General features: G+C 43.4%; 1 protein-coding gene across 4 annotated transcripts in view; it reads left to right on the top strand.

The window, feature by feature from the left end:
- The window catches only part of TBC1D30 (TBC1 domain family member 30), a 58,948-nt gene that overhangs the window by 16,313 nt on the left and 26,954 nt on the right, over positions 1-15,681 (top strand). For 2 of the 4 annotated variants that reach the window (XM_069853089.1, XM_069853083.1), the window contains exon 1: positions 10,607-10,842. The exons of the other annotated variants lie outside the window; for them this stretch is intronic. In XM_069853089.1, the coding sequence (XP_069709190.1) occupies positions 10,683-10,842 (160 nt within the window). In that variant the 5' untranslated portion in view covers positions 10,607-10,682. Of the gene's footprint in view, positions 1-10,606; positions 10,843-15,681 lie in introns of those variants that run through there. 4 annotated transcript variants of the gene reach the window in all.

Raw genomic sequence — 15,681 nt, 5'->3', positions numbered from 1 at the left:
TATACATAACAGTTCCTTCTTTAAAAAGAATACTCATCTGAGGAATTAAATATTACTAATATTTATAGTAATGCCTAGAGAGGCCCAGTGAAGTCAGGAACCTGATGAGCCAGTCACTGGACAAAATACAAGGTACAAGGCTCTTTGAAAAGCAAACTTTTAATGAGACAAGACTACTTGAAGGCTGGTAGAAGCACATTTTCAGAGGACTGAAGTGAGTTGCCCCATGCTACGCAATTCTAAATAAACAATAAACTTTGCTGTTAATAAAACTCGTGCTTGTGTGGTGTTTTAAATGTTTGAAATCAATTTTAGTGACTCAAAACTTCAATACTAAATGAGCCTTTGATGAATCCTAAACACTTTCAGTTCAATAATCTTGTCTTGTGAGAGTGGGTTATGAACTGAAATTTTGTCATTTAACTATGGAGTAAAAAAGCTTGGAGTAATAATGTTGTCATGACTGAGAACTACTTTCTCCTCTTCATCTTGCTCATGAACTTTGGCAAAAAACTGTCTCTGTGTCAAACTTGTATGACTAACATGCATAATTTTTTTTCAGGAAGGGGAGGTGATATCCTGAGGCTCATTTGCTTTGTTAGCTGCTTCCTTTTCCAACACGTGCAGAATGTGCTCTGTGGAGCTATGACCCACATGGGAAATGAAGGCAATTAAGCGATATGGAGGACTTGGGGTTGCAGTAGCTTCATGTACATGCAAGACTTCATTGGAAAGTTTCCGTTTCTTTACAGAACTATTGGCATCTGCAAGTGGGAACCAATGTATATGTGATCAAAGTAGTTTAGTGATGGTGGAGGACTTCTATACTGACTGATCAAGATTTCTTGTCCCAAGATCTCTGTGGGGCTTAGATTAGCTTCTCTTGGAATGAACCCCATTCCCCTCCCCAACACCACAGAAGGTTTTCTGTTCTGTTTCTGTGTAGCAGAGCTCTGTCTATGGAGGCTATGTGTACTGGAGGAGGGAAGATCGTGCTGGAAGTGGGACTCTTATCATTGGACAGTGCAGGAAAAACCCGTCTCTCTGCTATGTGTCTGATGAAAGCCTTGTACAGCCTGAGCCTGGTCTTTGATGGATGTCCTTAGCGTTGCTGCAAATAAGTACTAAACAACATATAAAAACTTCTATGTGTAAACATGGTCCCATTTCCATAGTGCTTCTTGGCCCAATGGAAAGGAAAGTTTTGTGGTTAGTTGTTTTTCTAACTTTGGCAATTACTTTTTAATCTAAGATATTTTGAAAATGTTCTGTCTGTAGATAAGTCTTGTGTTGGGGACATAGGGTGGTTTTTATTTAATTACTTATGTTGGAAGGATTAAAATATTGCAGTTCAGACCAATGAAGGTAGCAGTCCACTCTGTAAAATGCATTTTCTATGCTAGGTGCTAAGCAAATAATCAGATTCTAGAATAAAGGAAGAACAGCTGAGTTTTAGAATTGGGAGCCTGCAGTCTGCTATGACCTCCATTCTTCTGCAAATATTATCTTAAGTGTGCTGACAAATCATACCTGTCAGAATTCTTTTTTTCATATATTGCATTAGTTTTTCTGCTGACTTGGTCATTTGTTTTTTTAAGATGACTGTGTAGCATTTAAATAGGATTCTGGAGTGTGAATACCGGCCAATATATGCATTTGCTTCATATTGTTTAGCAAGGTTAGGGAACGTTTCTTAATTGCTATGATTATGCTTTTTGGCAATGTTTTTATACAGACCTCTTCAACAATTTTCTTCTTAACATGTTCTTTGCCAGTATAATATTTTTAATTCTGTGCTTCAGTAGAGACAGTTAATTTCTCTGACAAAAAAAATGGGGGCATTTGCTTTCTGAGACCTCACTTCAATTCATTACTTTGTATTTAATTTAAAGGTTCTCTCTATAAGTGTGTAAGCATTGCCACGACTTTTATTCCAGTTGTTAACTCTAAACTTTGTGCTACTCCTGACTACAGCAGTTAAAATATTTTGTTACTTTTAACAGTCCTTGCATGACACCTCTTTTACCTTGCTCATGTGATGCAACTATCTGCTTAATTTAACTGTGTACAATCTGCTTTACTGTTCTAGTTGGCATGTGAAGGCAATAAATAAATTGACTACCTGCTTGCCCCTATTTCTTGAATTTTCTTCATCAGGATAATACAGATCACTTTATTCCTCAAATAGCAATTAGAACTGTAGAGTTTATTTATACAATTGAATCAAATTAGAAAAAAAATCCAACCAACCAAACAGGGATGCTGATGTTGAATTCCACTCCCCCCACCCAAATAAAATCACAGCATGAGAAGATCCATCCACTTACTTATCTGTCATTTTACTCTGATTAAGAGCTTGTTGGAAACTTTTGGGACATAGAAAGCTTCAAACTTTTTTTTTATTGGGTTTGCTTTTATCCTTTTGGAAGACTGTCTCTCTCTCTATACACACACACACACACACACACAAAGAATTAAATGTAGCAGTGGACTTTAGCTTGTGATTAACACACCTATGTTTTCGTGTCTGTAGACGTTCACATGTACTGTCCGTATCAGTGTTAGATGCCTGTGTTTCCTTTATGGTCATTGTAGATGTAGTCAGTTTCTTGCTGTCATCGCTTTGATATCCAAAGCTCTTCACAACCTCTTCTTTATGGTCGCATCTTTTCATTTCTTACTCGGTATTCAAGGTTAGCTCATGCCATCTATCTCCCTCCTACACATACACTTTAAAACAAGCACCTTCTCAATTTCCTCTCATGTTGGTATTTTCTTGTAGGTGTTTAGTCCTGTTGAACTTCAATTGATGATTAAAACCTAATCTTCAGCTTTGTTATTGACCTTATGCCTTCATGGGTGTCTCTTGGTACTCATCTTTGCTGTGAAGCCTACAGCCACTCTTCTATTAAGACTGCTGTTCACCGTACTTTCCAGTATAATCTTGCTGTCTCCCTGTCCTCCTCTGTATGCTAATGTGTTTTCTTTTCTCTTATTACTTTGTTTTAAAGCAGGTGGTCTGGATTTTTTGCTTTGCTGGTGCAGCACCTACTGCAGTAATGCTGCACCCCAGAATTAAGTTTACGGGTGCTGCAGCGAATACAAATAGCTTTAATAGAATATCAGGTGTACTCAGTTGTGCAAGTTTGTTTTCCTCTGTCACTGGTGTAAAAAGTGGAACTAAATTCTGTCTTGTGATCAAGCAATATTATATTTGAGCCCCTTTCTGTTTGCCACATAGATGGCTTTGAGTTAAAGCTCTGCCTTGTCCTTTCAGTGCAGCCACTGAACCCTACGTAAAGACAAAGGTTTCCACATCGCATCTGTTTTATACTGTCAGAGTAGATTTTTTTAGTTCTGTTATATTTGAGGTGCCTCTGATCTGTGGTGCTTGTTGTTTAAAAAACACGAGCCAGTTTCTACTTCTCAGGAATTCTTTCAGTTCTCTCCTGTTAAACTCTGGGAAGAATCAATTCCCAGTTATGGCTTGGAGTGAAACAGGACAGCCTTTGTACCCAGTCCCCTGGCAATGGTTGCTGTCATTTGTGTGCTGAATTATCAGCATACTTAATTCTTCCCTCAAAACCAGTTTGACCTAAGAACTCCAGATGCTAAAGAACACTAGCTTTTTAATGGTGTGACAGTTGGTGGCACAGGAGAGTTAGTAATTCGTGATGTAAAGTATTTTAATATTAACAAATATTAAAATTTGGGTCTAAGAGGTGGGTCTCTTCCAACCTGGTTATTCTATGATTCTATGATTCTATGATTTCTAGCTTTCAATGCGATTGTGTTGTAGAGACAGGTTTAAGAAAAGCTTGTGGCTTATTGCTGAGCGATTTCCTAAAGAACTCAGGAAAGCAGGGGCTTTGTGCTCTGCTGGATTGAGCATAACTCTGGGAGACAGGTAAAGGCAGTTCTGCTGTCTCTTGTCTTAGCCCTGGTACTGTACACGTCAAGTCTTTCATTCAAGGCAACAGCTATGTATTTACAAATGGAGAGGGGTTATAGGCAGGTTCAAGGGGGTCTGTACTTCTGTTTTAGCAACCTGTGATGCTTTGGAAGGCTTTCATATTTTCACCTACATGATCCGATGGTGTAAGCATCTTGTGCCACTCTCCGAACAATCTACGAATTGAGAGACTGCGGTCAGCCTTACTGGAGCTGGTTCACTGCCTGCAAATGTGGTGCCTCCCAAAGGTGGAAAACTAGTCAGCACAGCTCCACTCTGTTGTGCCGTAAACTGCTAGAAACTGCTTTCACAACTGTCTTACAGATGTTTTGATTACAGATGTATGATATTTCAAGTGTTTTCATCGATGTTGGAAAAGTTTGGCATACTTCTTGGGGTATCTGCCAAAAACTTTAAGAAGCAGTATGATTATGAATACTATTCAGCTTGCTAATACACTTCAGGTGTAACCGTCCCTCACTTCCAAAACATAAATTACAACACATAGTTGTTGGTCGGTGATGTTGGGGTCAAGGAGACATGGCTCTGTTGATGAGAAAAAAGGAGGTCCCTTCAATCCTGTCCTAGTTTATGCAGATGTCAGTTACAGAGGGCGGGAGCACGTGGTGTGTGTATGGGAGAGAAGGAGAAGAAGAGTAAAAAAATTTACTAAAGATCATAACAGAGAATCTTGAGCCTGAAGTTCTCTCTTGGCTGAGTTCTGATTGTGATAAGCTGAAGGATCATGTAGTATATGTATAGTTGTGAGCTTCTTACAGGAGTAATAGTCTTGTAGGTTAATTTCCTGTTGAAAGATAAACACTGCATTAAGCAGTGCTCTTTTAATTGATGTTCTCTAGATCAGCCCTCAATAGATGTAGCTAAACGATGTGCAGACATCTTAGCTATAAACAAAGCCCCATGGCCAGAGTGTGCTTTCTAGTATAAGAATTCCCCAGATCCTCTGTTTGGCTTAAACCCTCCATGAACAAGTGGGCTGTTTCAGGGCCTCCTTCCAGAGAAGGTTCTGTTAAAAAGTACTTACTGTGTTTGTCAGTTTTTGAAGGGTGAAATAAGTAAGAAGGCTATGTGCCTGGAATCCAAAGGAAGAGGAAGCATTGGACTAGAACTGAGCTTGTTTGGATTTGTTTCTCAGCTCTGCTGCAAGCTTCCTGAGACTAATAACTTAAATCTTGGTTCTCTGTTTCCAAAAAATCATAGATGTTATTTCCTGTCCATTGCATTGTTTATATTTGTGCTGAATAACTTTGTAGGCAAGGATTGGCTCTGCTCTTTTGTCTGTGATATCGAATATATAAAAGAGGTCCTGACCTCTTTTGTGACATTTATGTACAAAGTGATACAAATGGTGACTAATGCAATGGAAAAGTTTAAAATATTCGTGCTGTGTAGATAAGACTGTGGTGTGTCAACACACTGCACCGTTTTCCTGAGCCGTGCTTGATGCAGGTCCATAAAATGAGCCTTCCCTAGCCACAAATACAGTAGCAAAACTTCATTTTTGTATTGGTCCTGGAACCACTCCTTGTCCAGTAAAGACAATCCTGGATTACTTGTCTGAGAGCAGAGACTTCCTTGGTGGCAGAACTGAATCTGTTAGTCCAACATCATGTTTTTCCTTCTGTATGACACAGATCTGTCCACTCTTACCCACAGACTCCCTCCGCCTGTTCTCATGCAACTGTGGATACGTGAAGCGATGCTACAGGCTCTGTGCTTGGTGGTCCAGGCAATAGTTACAGCTGGTAGCTCAGAGCACCTGCTCACCTGCAGTGTCTGAGGTAGCAAGTCAGTAACAGAGCCTGTAGAGCAGTGCTGGCAGTGCAGTGCAGGAGGTGATGCTCTACTTGCAGGCTGAGGTGGGAGGAGTGCTGAGCTGTGCCACCTTGTGGGCTTTCGTGTTCAAGGGTAGGCAATATAGCTTTCCCTTAGCACCTGTGACCCTCCAGTGTCAAAGACCCATCAGGCCAGAGGGCTCTTTTCAAGCTTTCAGAGGTGGCTCCATCTTCTGTGTTGTAGGACTGTGAAACTCCAGGTGGGCCATGGTTGTTTTCAGGCTTTTAGGACCTAGCAGAAGGAAGCAGGGCTGGGTTGGGCAGAGGGGATATTTAATAATAGAACAAATACAGAACTGGGTAGAATAGGAATTTTGTGCTCCAGTGATGGAGATATGGGCTAAATGTATTTAAAATAGTTTTGCCTCTTGGGAGAATCTCAAATTGCCTTATCTTTTCTTCCTTCCATAGCAGACACATTTCATTCCATATGTGTTCTCTTATACACTGCAATTTGAAAGTAAAATCTTTTCTCTTTTGAAGCTTGTGATGAACTAGAATGCACATCAGAAGAACTTGTGTTGGTACAGATTTAAAATTTCTTGATTTGCTAGTTTCTGTAGAGGTTTTTGAAGCCAAATGGTAATGGGTTTACATTTTCTGATTACATTTTGTGGGTTCTTAAAGGCAGCAACTCTGGGGCTTAGTAGACAGTGGCCTTGTGACGTGGTCAGTGCAATAGGTTTTGCCTTGTAGGTGCAATACATTTTCCTGCCCCCTCCCCTGTCCTATTGATACATATTTGTTTTGATATTTGCTGGTGTAGTGATTCTAAAATGCTTTGGGATAAAACATACTACAATATTATCAAACTATATTTATTACATATTACATTATTATTATATTGATATGTAGTATCAATATAGGCACATATAGATATGTGTTGCTTTAAGTATTTTTGCTAACACTGATGTCCAGAAGCACAACAAACAAGCTCTGTCCCCAAACTTTCACTGTTCTACTGGGATGCAAATCAGAACTACAGGAGGTCTATAGACTTTTCAGTGAAATATAGGGGAAGATAGAGTTCATGAAATACAGCGACCCAGCTGAAGATGTCTTACCATTTTTAGTCTTTTGATTGCATTCACTCTTCTTTGCACATATCAGAAGAGAACCAGTGAACTGTGCCTTCCAGTAATCCTGGGTTTGGGTAGTTAAGGCTCCCAGCAAACAAACGTGTCCTTTTGTTTAAAAGCAGGATTGGTTTGCCACCCCATTTCTGCTGCTGTTTCTGTTGCTGCCCCATCTGCTTGTGCTCATTCTCACTTTCTGGCTGCCTGTCTTTTACCTTGTTTTCCCAGTGCACAGAGAAGCGAAATGGGCTGATGAACAGGGAGGTCTAAGGTAAATGGAGTGTGTTTCTCTGTCAAAACCTGGCAGTGATCATAGGACTGATCATTAAAAGACCAGTTGTAACAATCAAGCAAGTGAACTAGTTTCTTATAAAGTATGTTCTGGCCTTAAGAAAAGGCGTGGTTAGCAGGTAGTGTTAAGACTGCAGAGATACCTAATGATGAGGTAAGGTTTTTCAGAAAGTAACTCTGTTGTGTGTGTGGGAATAAATGAACTACAGGGAGGGGGGGAAGCAAAGTCTCATGTTAATAACTACAAAATATCTGGAGCTGAAATATTTGGGTGAGCCAAAACGCTTTGAACTTTTTGTTTCCAAATCTTTTCTGACTGTTATCTGTCTTGTCAGTAATTGCAGGTAAGGACTTGAGGACTTGGCCTCTCTGCATTGAGGGATCAAACTAGATTCATAATGGCTGGTAACAGCTTCGAGTTCAAATGTGTTGCTTTTTCATGAGCTTGGAACTATGGTTATTTGTCTGAAATGCCCCTGTCAGTGAAAGCTATTTACAGCTTAACAGTGGTGAATGTGGCAAGTTTATACAAGCTACTGACATGCAGTGTCATGATTAGATGTCTGCAGATCCAGGAAGAGGCGTAGAACATGTCTTGCCACAGACAAATTAGAGGCTTTGCCTGATCAGTGGTTAAAACCCAATGCCTTCCACTTTTCCAGTAGCTAGGCTCTTGCCCTTAAGATATACATATGTATGCTTAGTGGGAGGCTTATCCATGTCTCTAAAATCCATTTGTGCTAATGATCCAGTGAATCATCAAACCCATTAGTATGGCTTGGCTTCTACATTCGTCTCCTGAAGTTCATCTTTGCATTTTTTTTCTCAAGAGTAATATTGTGCTAATTGGCTGGCACGCGGGAAAGCTCCTTAATGGTATGTTGGTGCTTAGAAGCAGCCATGTCCCAAGTCACAGAATGATTGTCCTGATTGTTTCCAGTTTTCTTATAGAGTGACAAGTAGGAGAAATAGGAGTAATGAGGACACCGAATTCTCACTTCGAGGGCTGGTTATCCGCAGCTGTTAAATACTGATGTCTTTCCCAGAGCTGCTTTGTAATTGTTTAAAAATTGAAGATAACGTATGATAATATTCAGTTCAGTGGGATGACTGATTGTCATTGCATAGATAGTGAGTGGTTCTTGAAACTTTGGCTATAGCTCCTGAGACTTTGGGCAATGGCATGTAGAGTTGGTTAGCCAGTCTTGAAACAATTTAACAACAATGTGGTGCTATTTGTGTACGGTGCTCAAGAGGAGAATTAGAGAGATTATGTGGTTATTTCTGTATTTAAATGTTTTTGTTACAGTCTCATTGGTACAATCTGTACACCTAGGGAGATTAATTCATTTCAAATTTGATGCTCTGCCCACTAAATCATCATCTCCAGCTGGCACTGAAATGAAGTGATTTGCATCATCTACATCAGCAGGGAAGTGTCACCTTTGTTAAAAAAAGAACCACTGACACACAGACTTAATTATCTATTCAGAGTGCAAGCTAGCAGCTCAAATGTAGTGACTTTTCTCCAAAATCAAATCGGATATTTAAAGAGGCATGATCAAAATCATGCTTCTCTGCAAGCTCAACAGTAACTTCTAAAAATAGCTATAACTGATCTTAAAAAAAGGCTTGCTTCTGTGTTTTATATTGTGTGTCTTTTGTAGAATTGGCTTCACTGCTTATCTTTTGTCATCTTTGCAATGTGGGTGAGAAAAACATCTTTTTAATACAGGAGGAAATTGCTGTTTTATTGCCACAGATGTTGGCAGAGAGACTCTGACTTCTGAAAGCTTGGTCTTTGAGCCCGGCTAATGTGGTATGATAAATCTGCTCCTTCCACAGAAATGCTGAGCGATTTAGGTAGCAAAAGCTATCATTACTTCAAATACTTTCCCTTCTTGTCAAGCAAACCACTAGGTTGAAATCCTGCATCAAACCCTTTTAAGGTGCTGTTAGGCTAAATAGCACTGGAAAATGCATCTACTAAAATGCTGTGGAATAGCTTGACTATTTAGCACCTGGCACGTCATTAGTAATAAGTGCAGTTGCAGTTTAGATTCATAGAAAAGGGTGTTATTTTAGTTGAGGAAGTTCAAAGTCTCTGTGCTGGAGAATCAGGAGCCGTGCAGCCCACTTGTTCTTTCCTGCTGTGGGGCTGACCCTGAGCAGCCCTTGGCAGAGGACCTGACCCCAGCCCGCCCTGACAGTGTGTTGTGTTCCATCCATGGGCTGGTAGAGCTTGTGGGACTCCCTCCTAGGGCAGCTTTTAGAAAGCAGCAGCAGAACCATCTCTGCATGTCCAGCTGAAGGCCAGAATCCCACACAAGGTCTCTTACAGGCCTTACAAGGAGTGGCTGAGGGAGCTGGGGGTGTTTAGCCTGGAGAAGAGGAGGCTGAGGGGAGACCTCATTGCTCTCTACAACTACCTGAAAGGAGGTTGTGGAGAGGAGGGTGCTGGCCTCTTCTCCCAAGTGACAGGGGACAGGACAAGAGGGAATGACCTCAAGCTCCGCCAGGGGAGATTTAGGCTGGACATTAGGAAAAAATTGTTCACAGAAAGGGTCATTGGGCACTGGCCAAGGCTGCCCAGGGAGGTGGTTGAGTCACCTTCCCTGGAGGTGTTTAAGGCACGGGTGGACGAGGTGCTGAGGGGCATGGTTTAGTGTTTGATAGGAATGGTTGGACTTGATGATCCGGTGGGTCTCTTCCAACCTGGTTATTCTATGATTCTATGATTCTTTGCTGGATGTTCAGCTCATTTGGCGTTAGTGAGGCCGCACCTTGAATACAGTGTTCAGTTTTGGGCTCCTTATCACAAGAAAGACCTTGGGGTCCCGGAGCATGTCCAGATAAGGGCAAGGAGGCTGGTGAAGGGGCTGGAGAACAGGTCTTATGAGGAGCGGCTGAGGGAACTGGGGTTGTTCAGGCTGGAGAAGAGGAGGCTGAGGGGAGACCTCATTGCTCTCTTCAACTGCCTGAAAGGAGGTTGTAGCGAGGCGGGTGCTGGTCTCTTCTCCCAAGTGACAGGCGATAGGATGAGAGGCGATGGCCTCAAGCTGCGCCAGGGGAGGTTCAGATTGGACATTAGAAACAGTTTCTTTACCACAAGGGTTCTCGGGCAGCAGCACAGCTGGAGGGGTTTAAAGGACAGGTGGATGAAGCGCTTGGGGATGCGGTTTAGCAGTGGAGAGGTACGGTTGGGCTTGATCTCAAAGGTATTTTCTACCCTATTGTTTCTGAGATTCCCCGATTTCCTTCTCGGCAGCGTTACCGACACTTGTTCCCGCGGGGGACACGGAGCGAGCGGTGCAGCCCCCCAGCCCTTTCCCAGCGCTGCCGCATCCCAGGTGGTGCGGGAGGAGGCTGCCGGGTAGTTCAGGCGGTGATGCTAGGATTGTGGGCGGGCGCAACTCTTTTCTTTTTTTTTCCCCTTTCCTTTTCTCTCCCCGATTTTCCCCCCTCTCTCCGCTCCCGCGGGGCTGCCGGCCGAGCCCCGGCGCGGCCATGCGGCAGGAGCGGCTGCCGGGCTCGCTGCGGCGCGGGGGGCGATGCCTGCGGCGGCAGAGCTCGGCCGGCGGCGTGGGCACCATCCTCAGCAACGTCCTCAAGAAGCGCAGCTGCATCTCCCGCACGGCGCCGCGCCTGCTCTGCACCTTGGAGCCAGGTACCGGGGGCAGGGCCGGCCGGAGCGGGGCCCCCAGGCCCTTCCCGGGGCTCCTGCTGCGCCCACGCCTCTCCCCGTCACACACAAAGGCCTTGATCTTATCCCCCTCCCCGCCCAGAGCCGTTCTCTTCTCTCCCCGCCACACGCCGTCCCCTTCTCTTCTCCCCCCAAGCCTTCCCCTTCTCCCCACATAAGCTGTTCCCTTCCCTTTCACCCTCCTAGCCTTTCCGTACTCTTTCACAGCTCCCCCAGCCTTTCCCTTTTCCTTCACCCCCCCCAGCCTTTCCCTTCTCCTTCACCCCCCCAGCCTTTCCCTTCTCCTTCACCCCCCCAGCCTTTCCCTTCTCCTTCACCCCCCCAGCCTTTCCCTTCTCCTTCACCCCCCCAGCCTTTCCCTTCTCCTTCACCCCCCCAGCCTTTCCCTTCTCCTTCACCCCCCCAGCCTTTCCCTTCTCCTTCACCCCCCCAGCCTTTCCCTTCTCCTTCACCCCCCCAGCCTTTCCCTTCTCCTTCACCCCCCCAGCCTTTCCCTTCTCCTTCACCCCCCCAGCCTTTCCCTTCTCCTTCACCCCCCCAGCCTTTCCCTTCTCCTTCACCCCCCCAGCCTTTCCCTTCTCCTTCACCCCCCCAGCCTTTCCCTTCTCCTTCACCCCCCCAGCCTTTCCCTTCTCCTTCACCCCCCCAGCCTTTCCCTTCTCCTTCACCCCCCCAGCCTTTCCCTTCTCTTTCACCCCCCCAGCCTTTCTCCCCCTCCATTCTTCCCCCCCCATTTTTCCCCCCTTATCTCCTCTTATTCTCTCCCCACTTCTCCCCGCCCCAGCCTCTCTTTCTCTCCACTCCCCAGCCTCTCTCCGTGCCCCCTCGTTCCCTGCTGTTTACCCCCCAGCCTCGACCGAGGTTTCCCCCTCAACCCGCTCACTCTGGGTTTGGAGGAGACCCCTCCTCCCAGCCTTTGTCTGCGCTAGGGTGTTGTCTAAATTCGCAGCTTTGCCTTCTCTAAGCGGGGAGGCATCGGCTCTGCGGCTGTTTTGTTCTGGATCCTGCTTCAGTACCAAAACCTGCGAAGGAGCAGGTGGTCACTCTCCGTGTGCCCCCCCTTTCAGCAGGAGCACTGAGGGGTGATCTACTGAATGCTAGATTCTAGTAGCCTGCCATCCAAATTTTGGGTCGTTTGGGTTTTTTTTTAATGGAAGCATAGAAATATGTAAGGTTCTGTTTCCCATTGTGTTAGCTGTAAGCGCGTCAAGAGCGTGGTGCTGGCTGCTGCTGTGTTTGAGATGAGTTTCAGATGCTATTGTTAATAACGTCTCAGATATATTCTGATATAGGCTTATGGAGTTGGTGTTATCAAGGAGATTTCCTGACTCATAACTCTTGCAGACCCCTACTCCTACAGTAGTCTTCTAATATCCAGAGTAATGATGTTATCTGGATAATGACATTCTTTTATTTACACCAGGGGAGATGGTTGGAGGCGTAATCACAAGTGCCATAGTCTTAAAGCTAGGAAATCCCACTGGATTGGGTTTTCCATATTGTTCATATGTAACTAAATACAGTAATGTCACTCAGGACATGTGCTTTCATAGAGTGATGGAGACAGGGCATCTAAAGGGTCCTTAAAAGATAGGTTTAACGAAGTCTTCTTCATATTTTCTTTGTATCTGTATCGGCTGTCTGTTTTATTTAGAAGTTTCTATAGTCTGCAGATTTAGATGTGCTTTGATACATCCCAGTGAGCTCTGGCTCCTGACAAAAGTGATTTCATACAGAGTTACTCAGAACGTTACTTTTATTTCTCATTTTGCAGATGAAAACCTATGTTTAGAGATAAATTACAAGGCAAGGCTAAGAATCTTCCTAAAAAAAAAAAAATGGCAGCAATAAGGTGGTAGTTTAGGTTGCCACTGTCTTCCCCAAGTTTGGATTCCCCCTGCACACAGAGCTGCTTTAGGCCATTTTCCTCATTTGTCTTCTATGAAATATTTATTGGCTTTCCATGGGAGAGGTTTCAACAGCTGCTTTTAAGTACAGCCAAGAACCTACAGTGATGTGCTTTGTAGGTTTGAAGCTGCGGCTTTATAGCTCACATACGTGCGTCACGACAGATAATCTTCCTATGCTTTTTCTGGTTTAGCGTGTCTGAAAAAATCCCAGACATTGCCCCATCTCTGTTGTTTAATGTTGCTGCGGAGTGGAGATCAGATTTATTCACCCAGGTACTTCGCTAACCACAACATTTTTCTCCCGTCTTGTGGCTCTTTATGTGGTCCTGTGCTACATTTTGGTCTTGCAGTGGAAGACTGGTGGATTTGAGAATCCTAGGGGAATAATCTTCCCTCTTGCAGCCTTTTGTTATCAGGACTCTTTGTGTATTTTATATGGAAAAGCTAACAAGTCAGGGGTTTTGGGTTTTCATCTTTTTTTTTTTTTTTTTTTTTTTTCTTTTTAAGTAGCTTTTCTGCAGTGGCTTCTGGTGACCTGGTTTCAAGGGCATTAAACAGACCTTATTTTAGCATTCTCTTACCCTTCATAAATTTGACTCATGCCAAACATAAGTACCTTTGTGTGTGCTTGTGGAGCTAATAATTCATCTGTGTTCCCAGCACATTCTTGCTGACATGAATTAATGTGCTTTTTAGGTATGAAGGATCGTCTGAAAGTGTATGAACTGGAGGTGATATATATGTCAAATGACACTATAGCCTGGCTGGCTTGATGTAAAAGGGTTGAGTTGTACTGACAGTGCTCACAGTCCCCGAGACCTATTGCTGCATATATGGTACATTTCTGCCAGGCTGTCCATGCAGAACTGCTGGGAAGAAAAGTTCCCAAAAGGCCCCAAGGGATCCTTCCTGCAGAGAGCATGTGTTTACATAACAGAGGGAAGTGTGGCCCAGTGATGGAGAACTGACAAAAATGGGCAAATCCCTTGAAAATGGGCACAGAAAGTCTGTGTGAGGGTTGGATGGGTGTGGGGCGCTGAGAGGGGAAGAAGTTATAGAATCGTAGAATCATAGAATCACCAGGTTGGAAGAGACCCACTGGATCATCGAGTCCAACCGTTCCTATCAAACACTAAATCATGCCCCTCAGCACCTCGTCCACCCGTGCCTTAAACACCTCCAGGGAAGGTGACTTGACCGCCTCCCTGGGCAGCCTGTTCCAGTGCCCAGTGACCCTTTCTGTGAAAATTGTTTTCCTAATGTAATTTTTGGAGAACATAAGTTGGTTTGTGGGGAGAAGGCAACTGAATGCAGAATTAAAGGGAGTTGCTGGTAGGATGTAGGGGGGAAAGTAAGTTGTAAGGGAGGAAAGACTGCATGTACCCCTGGGGAAAGGCTGGTGGTGTTGCAGGCAGGAGTGGACAGAACGAAAAAATGGTGTGTATAGGGCTGGGAGATTTGTTAGGGAAAGGGGAATGATGGAGATAGGAAGGTTTGAGGACCCAGGAGAGGCTGGAATAGGGGTAGACATTAATTTCCTTGGAGTTCCAAAGTCCAAGGACAAATTCACTGAAGAGTGCAGAAATTGCACATAGCAAGGTGGTTCTTGTGCCAGAAATAAGTAACAGTCAATGAGGCGCTGCTTCCAGCTTGCTGGTTGCCTCCTGCAGGTACCCTGGGAAGTTCCTGGGTGGGTATAGCCTTTCCTTGCTGTGTTGATACTGTTCATGTTGCAGCTTTTTCGAATTTGCTGTATTGTTATTGAACAAGGCTGTAATTTTTTTGTTTTAAGAAATCTAAATTTTTTTTGAAATGGATAGGAATGGGAAACCATTGCTATGTGGTGTGTGGCTCACTACCCATGGCTCCTCCACTGTCACAAAGCCATCACATAATTTGATTTTGGGAATATTTCTAACTGGGAACAAATGAGGAGACACAAATTTTATGGCTTCTACAAGAGATTGCAGTGCGTGGCCTGACCCAGAGATTCCTTGCTCTACTGAGGAGAGTGGACTGTGTGGTCTGGTATTGCCACATGATATTATTCTCATTTCTAGTAATTTTCACACCTGTCTTATTTGTTTGCCATGATTTAATAAACTTTTGTAGATGGAGATTCTAGGGTCTCATTTAACTAATAGAGAGAGCTGTCTGGGCCTCTGTGTGAGCTCTCTGATCACGATATTCATGTAAATGATAGATATTTTTTGTCTCACTATGAAGTTTTATGTTACAGAGCTTGATCTTTTGCATACTTGTCTGTCAGTGCTTGCATCTTTCTTAGAAAGCTTATTAGACAAAGAAAGTGGTTACTGGGTTCTTTATGTCTTAAAAATCTGTGAAGTAATTAATATTTGACTGCTGAGTTGGAAATGAATACATGATTATTTTGGAAAGTCTATTGCTTCTTTGCTAGAAGGCAGTGTTAGATAACGTGTCAACATCTGTTAACAAAAGGACGTCTTTAACAAAAGGAGTTCATGGTCATGGTATCTTTCTGCGTTTATTAGGGTTTTCTAGTACTTACAACTAGATTGTTTGGGAATGAGACTCGCTTTTTTGCATTTACAGTAAACGTGATACAATTTCATCTTAGTAGGTTACTGGCATTGTTACATTGCTTTGAATTATTATGAATAGATTTATCTATTAGGAGTCCCTGCTGAGTGCCATGGACTTAGGGGGAAGTATACTAATGAACAGTTACTCTCAGCAATAACTGATAATCATTAATGTTTTTCAACATTATGAAATGTTATAGTTTGAATCTTTATTTTTCTAGATCTGACAAGTGTGTCTTTTAAGTCTGAAGCAGGGAAATGAAATCACCAATCCACCGATCTCAGTGATGCAATATTAAAATGCTAAAATTCTAAACAATACTGGGTTC

Source organism: Phaenicophaeus curvirostris, chromosome 1 (genome assembly GCF_032191515.1).
Source record: "Phaenicophaeus curvirostris isolate KB17595 chromosome 1, BPBGC_Pcur_1.0, whole genome shotgun sequence".
NCBI classification, from domain to species: domain Eukaryota; kingdom Metazoa; phylum Chordata; class Aves; order Cuculiformes; family Cuculidae; genus Phaenicophaeus; species Phaenicophaeus curvirostris.
Note: the sequence above shows the minus strand (reverse complement) of the source record. Positions and strands in the feature narration are given on the sequence as shown.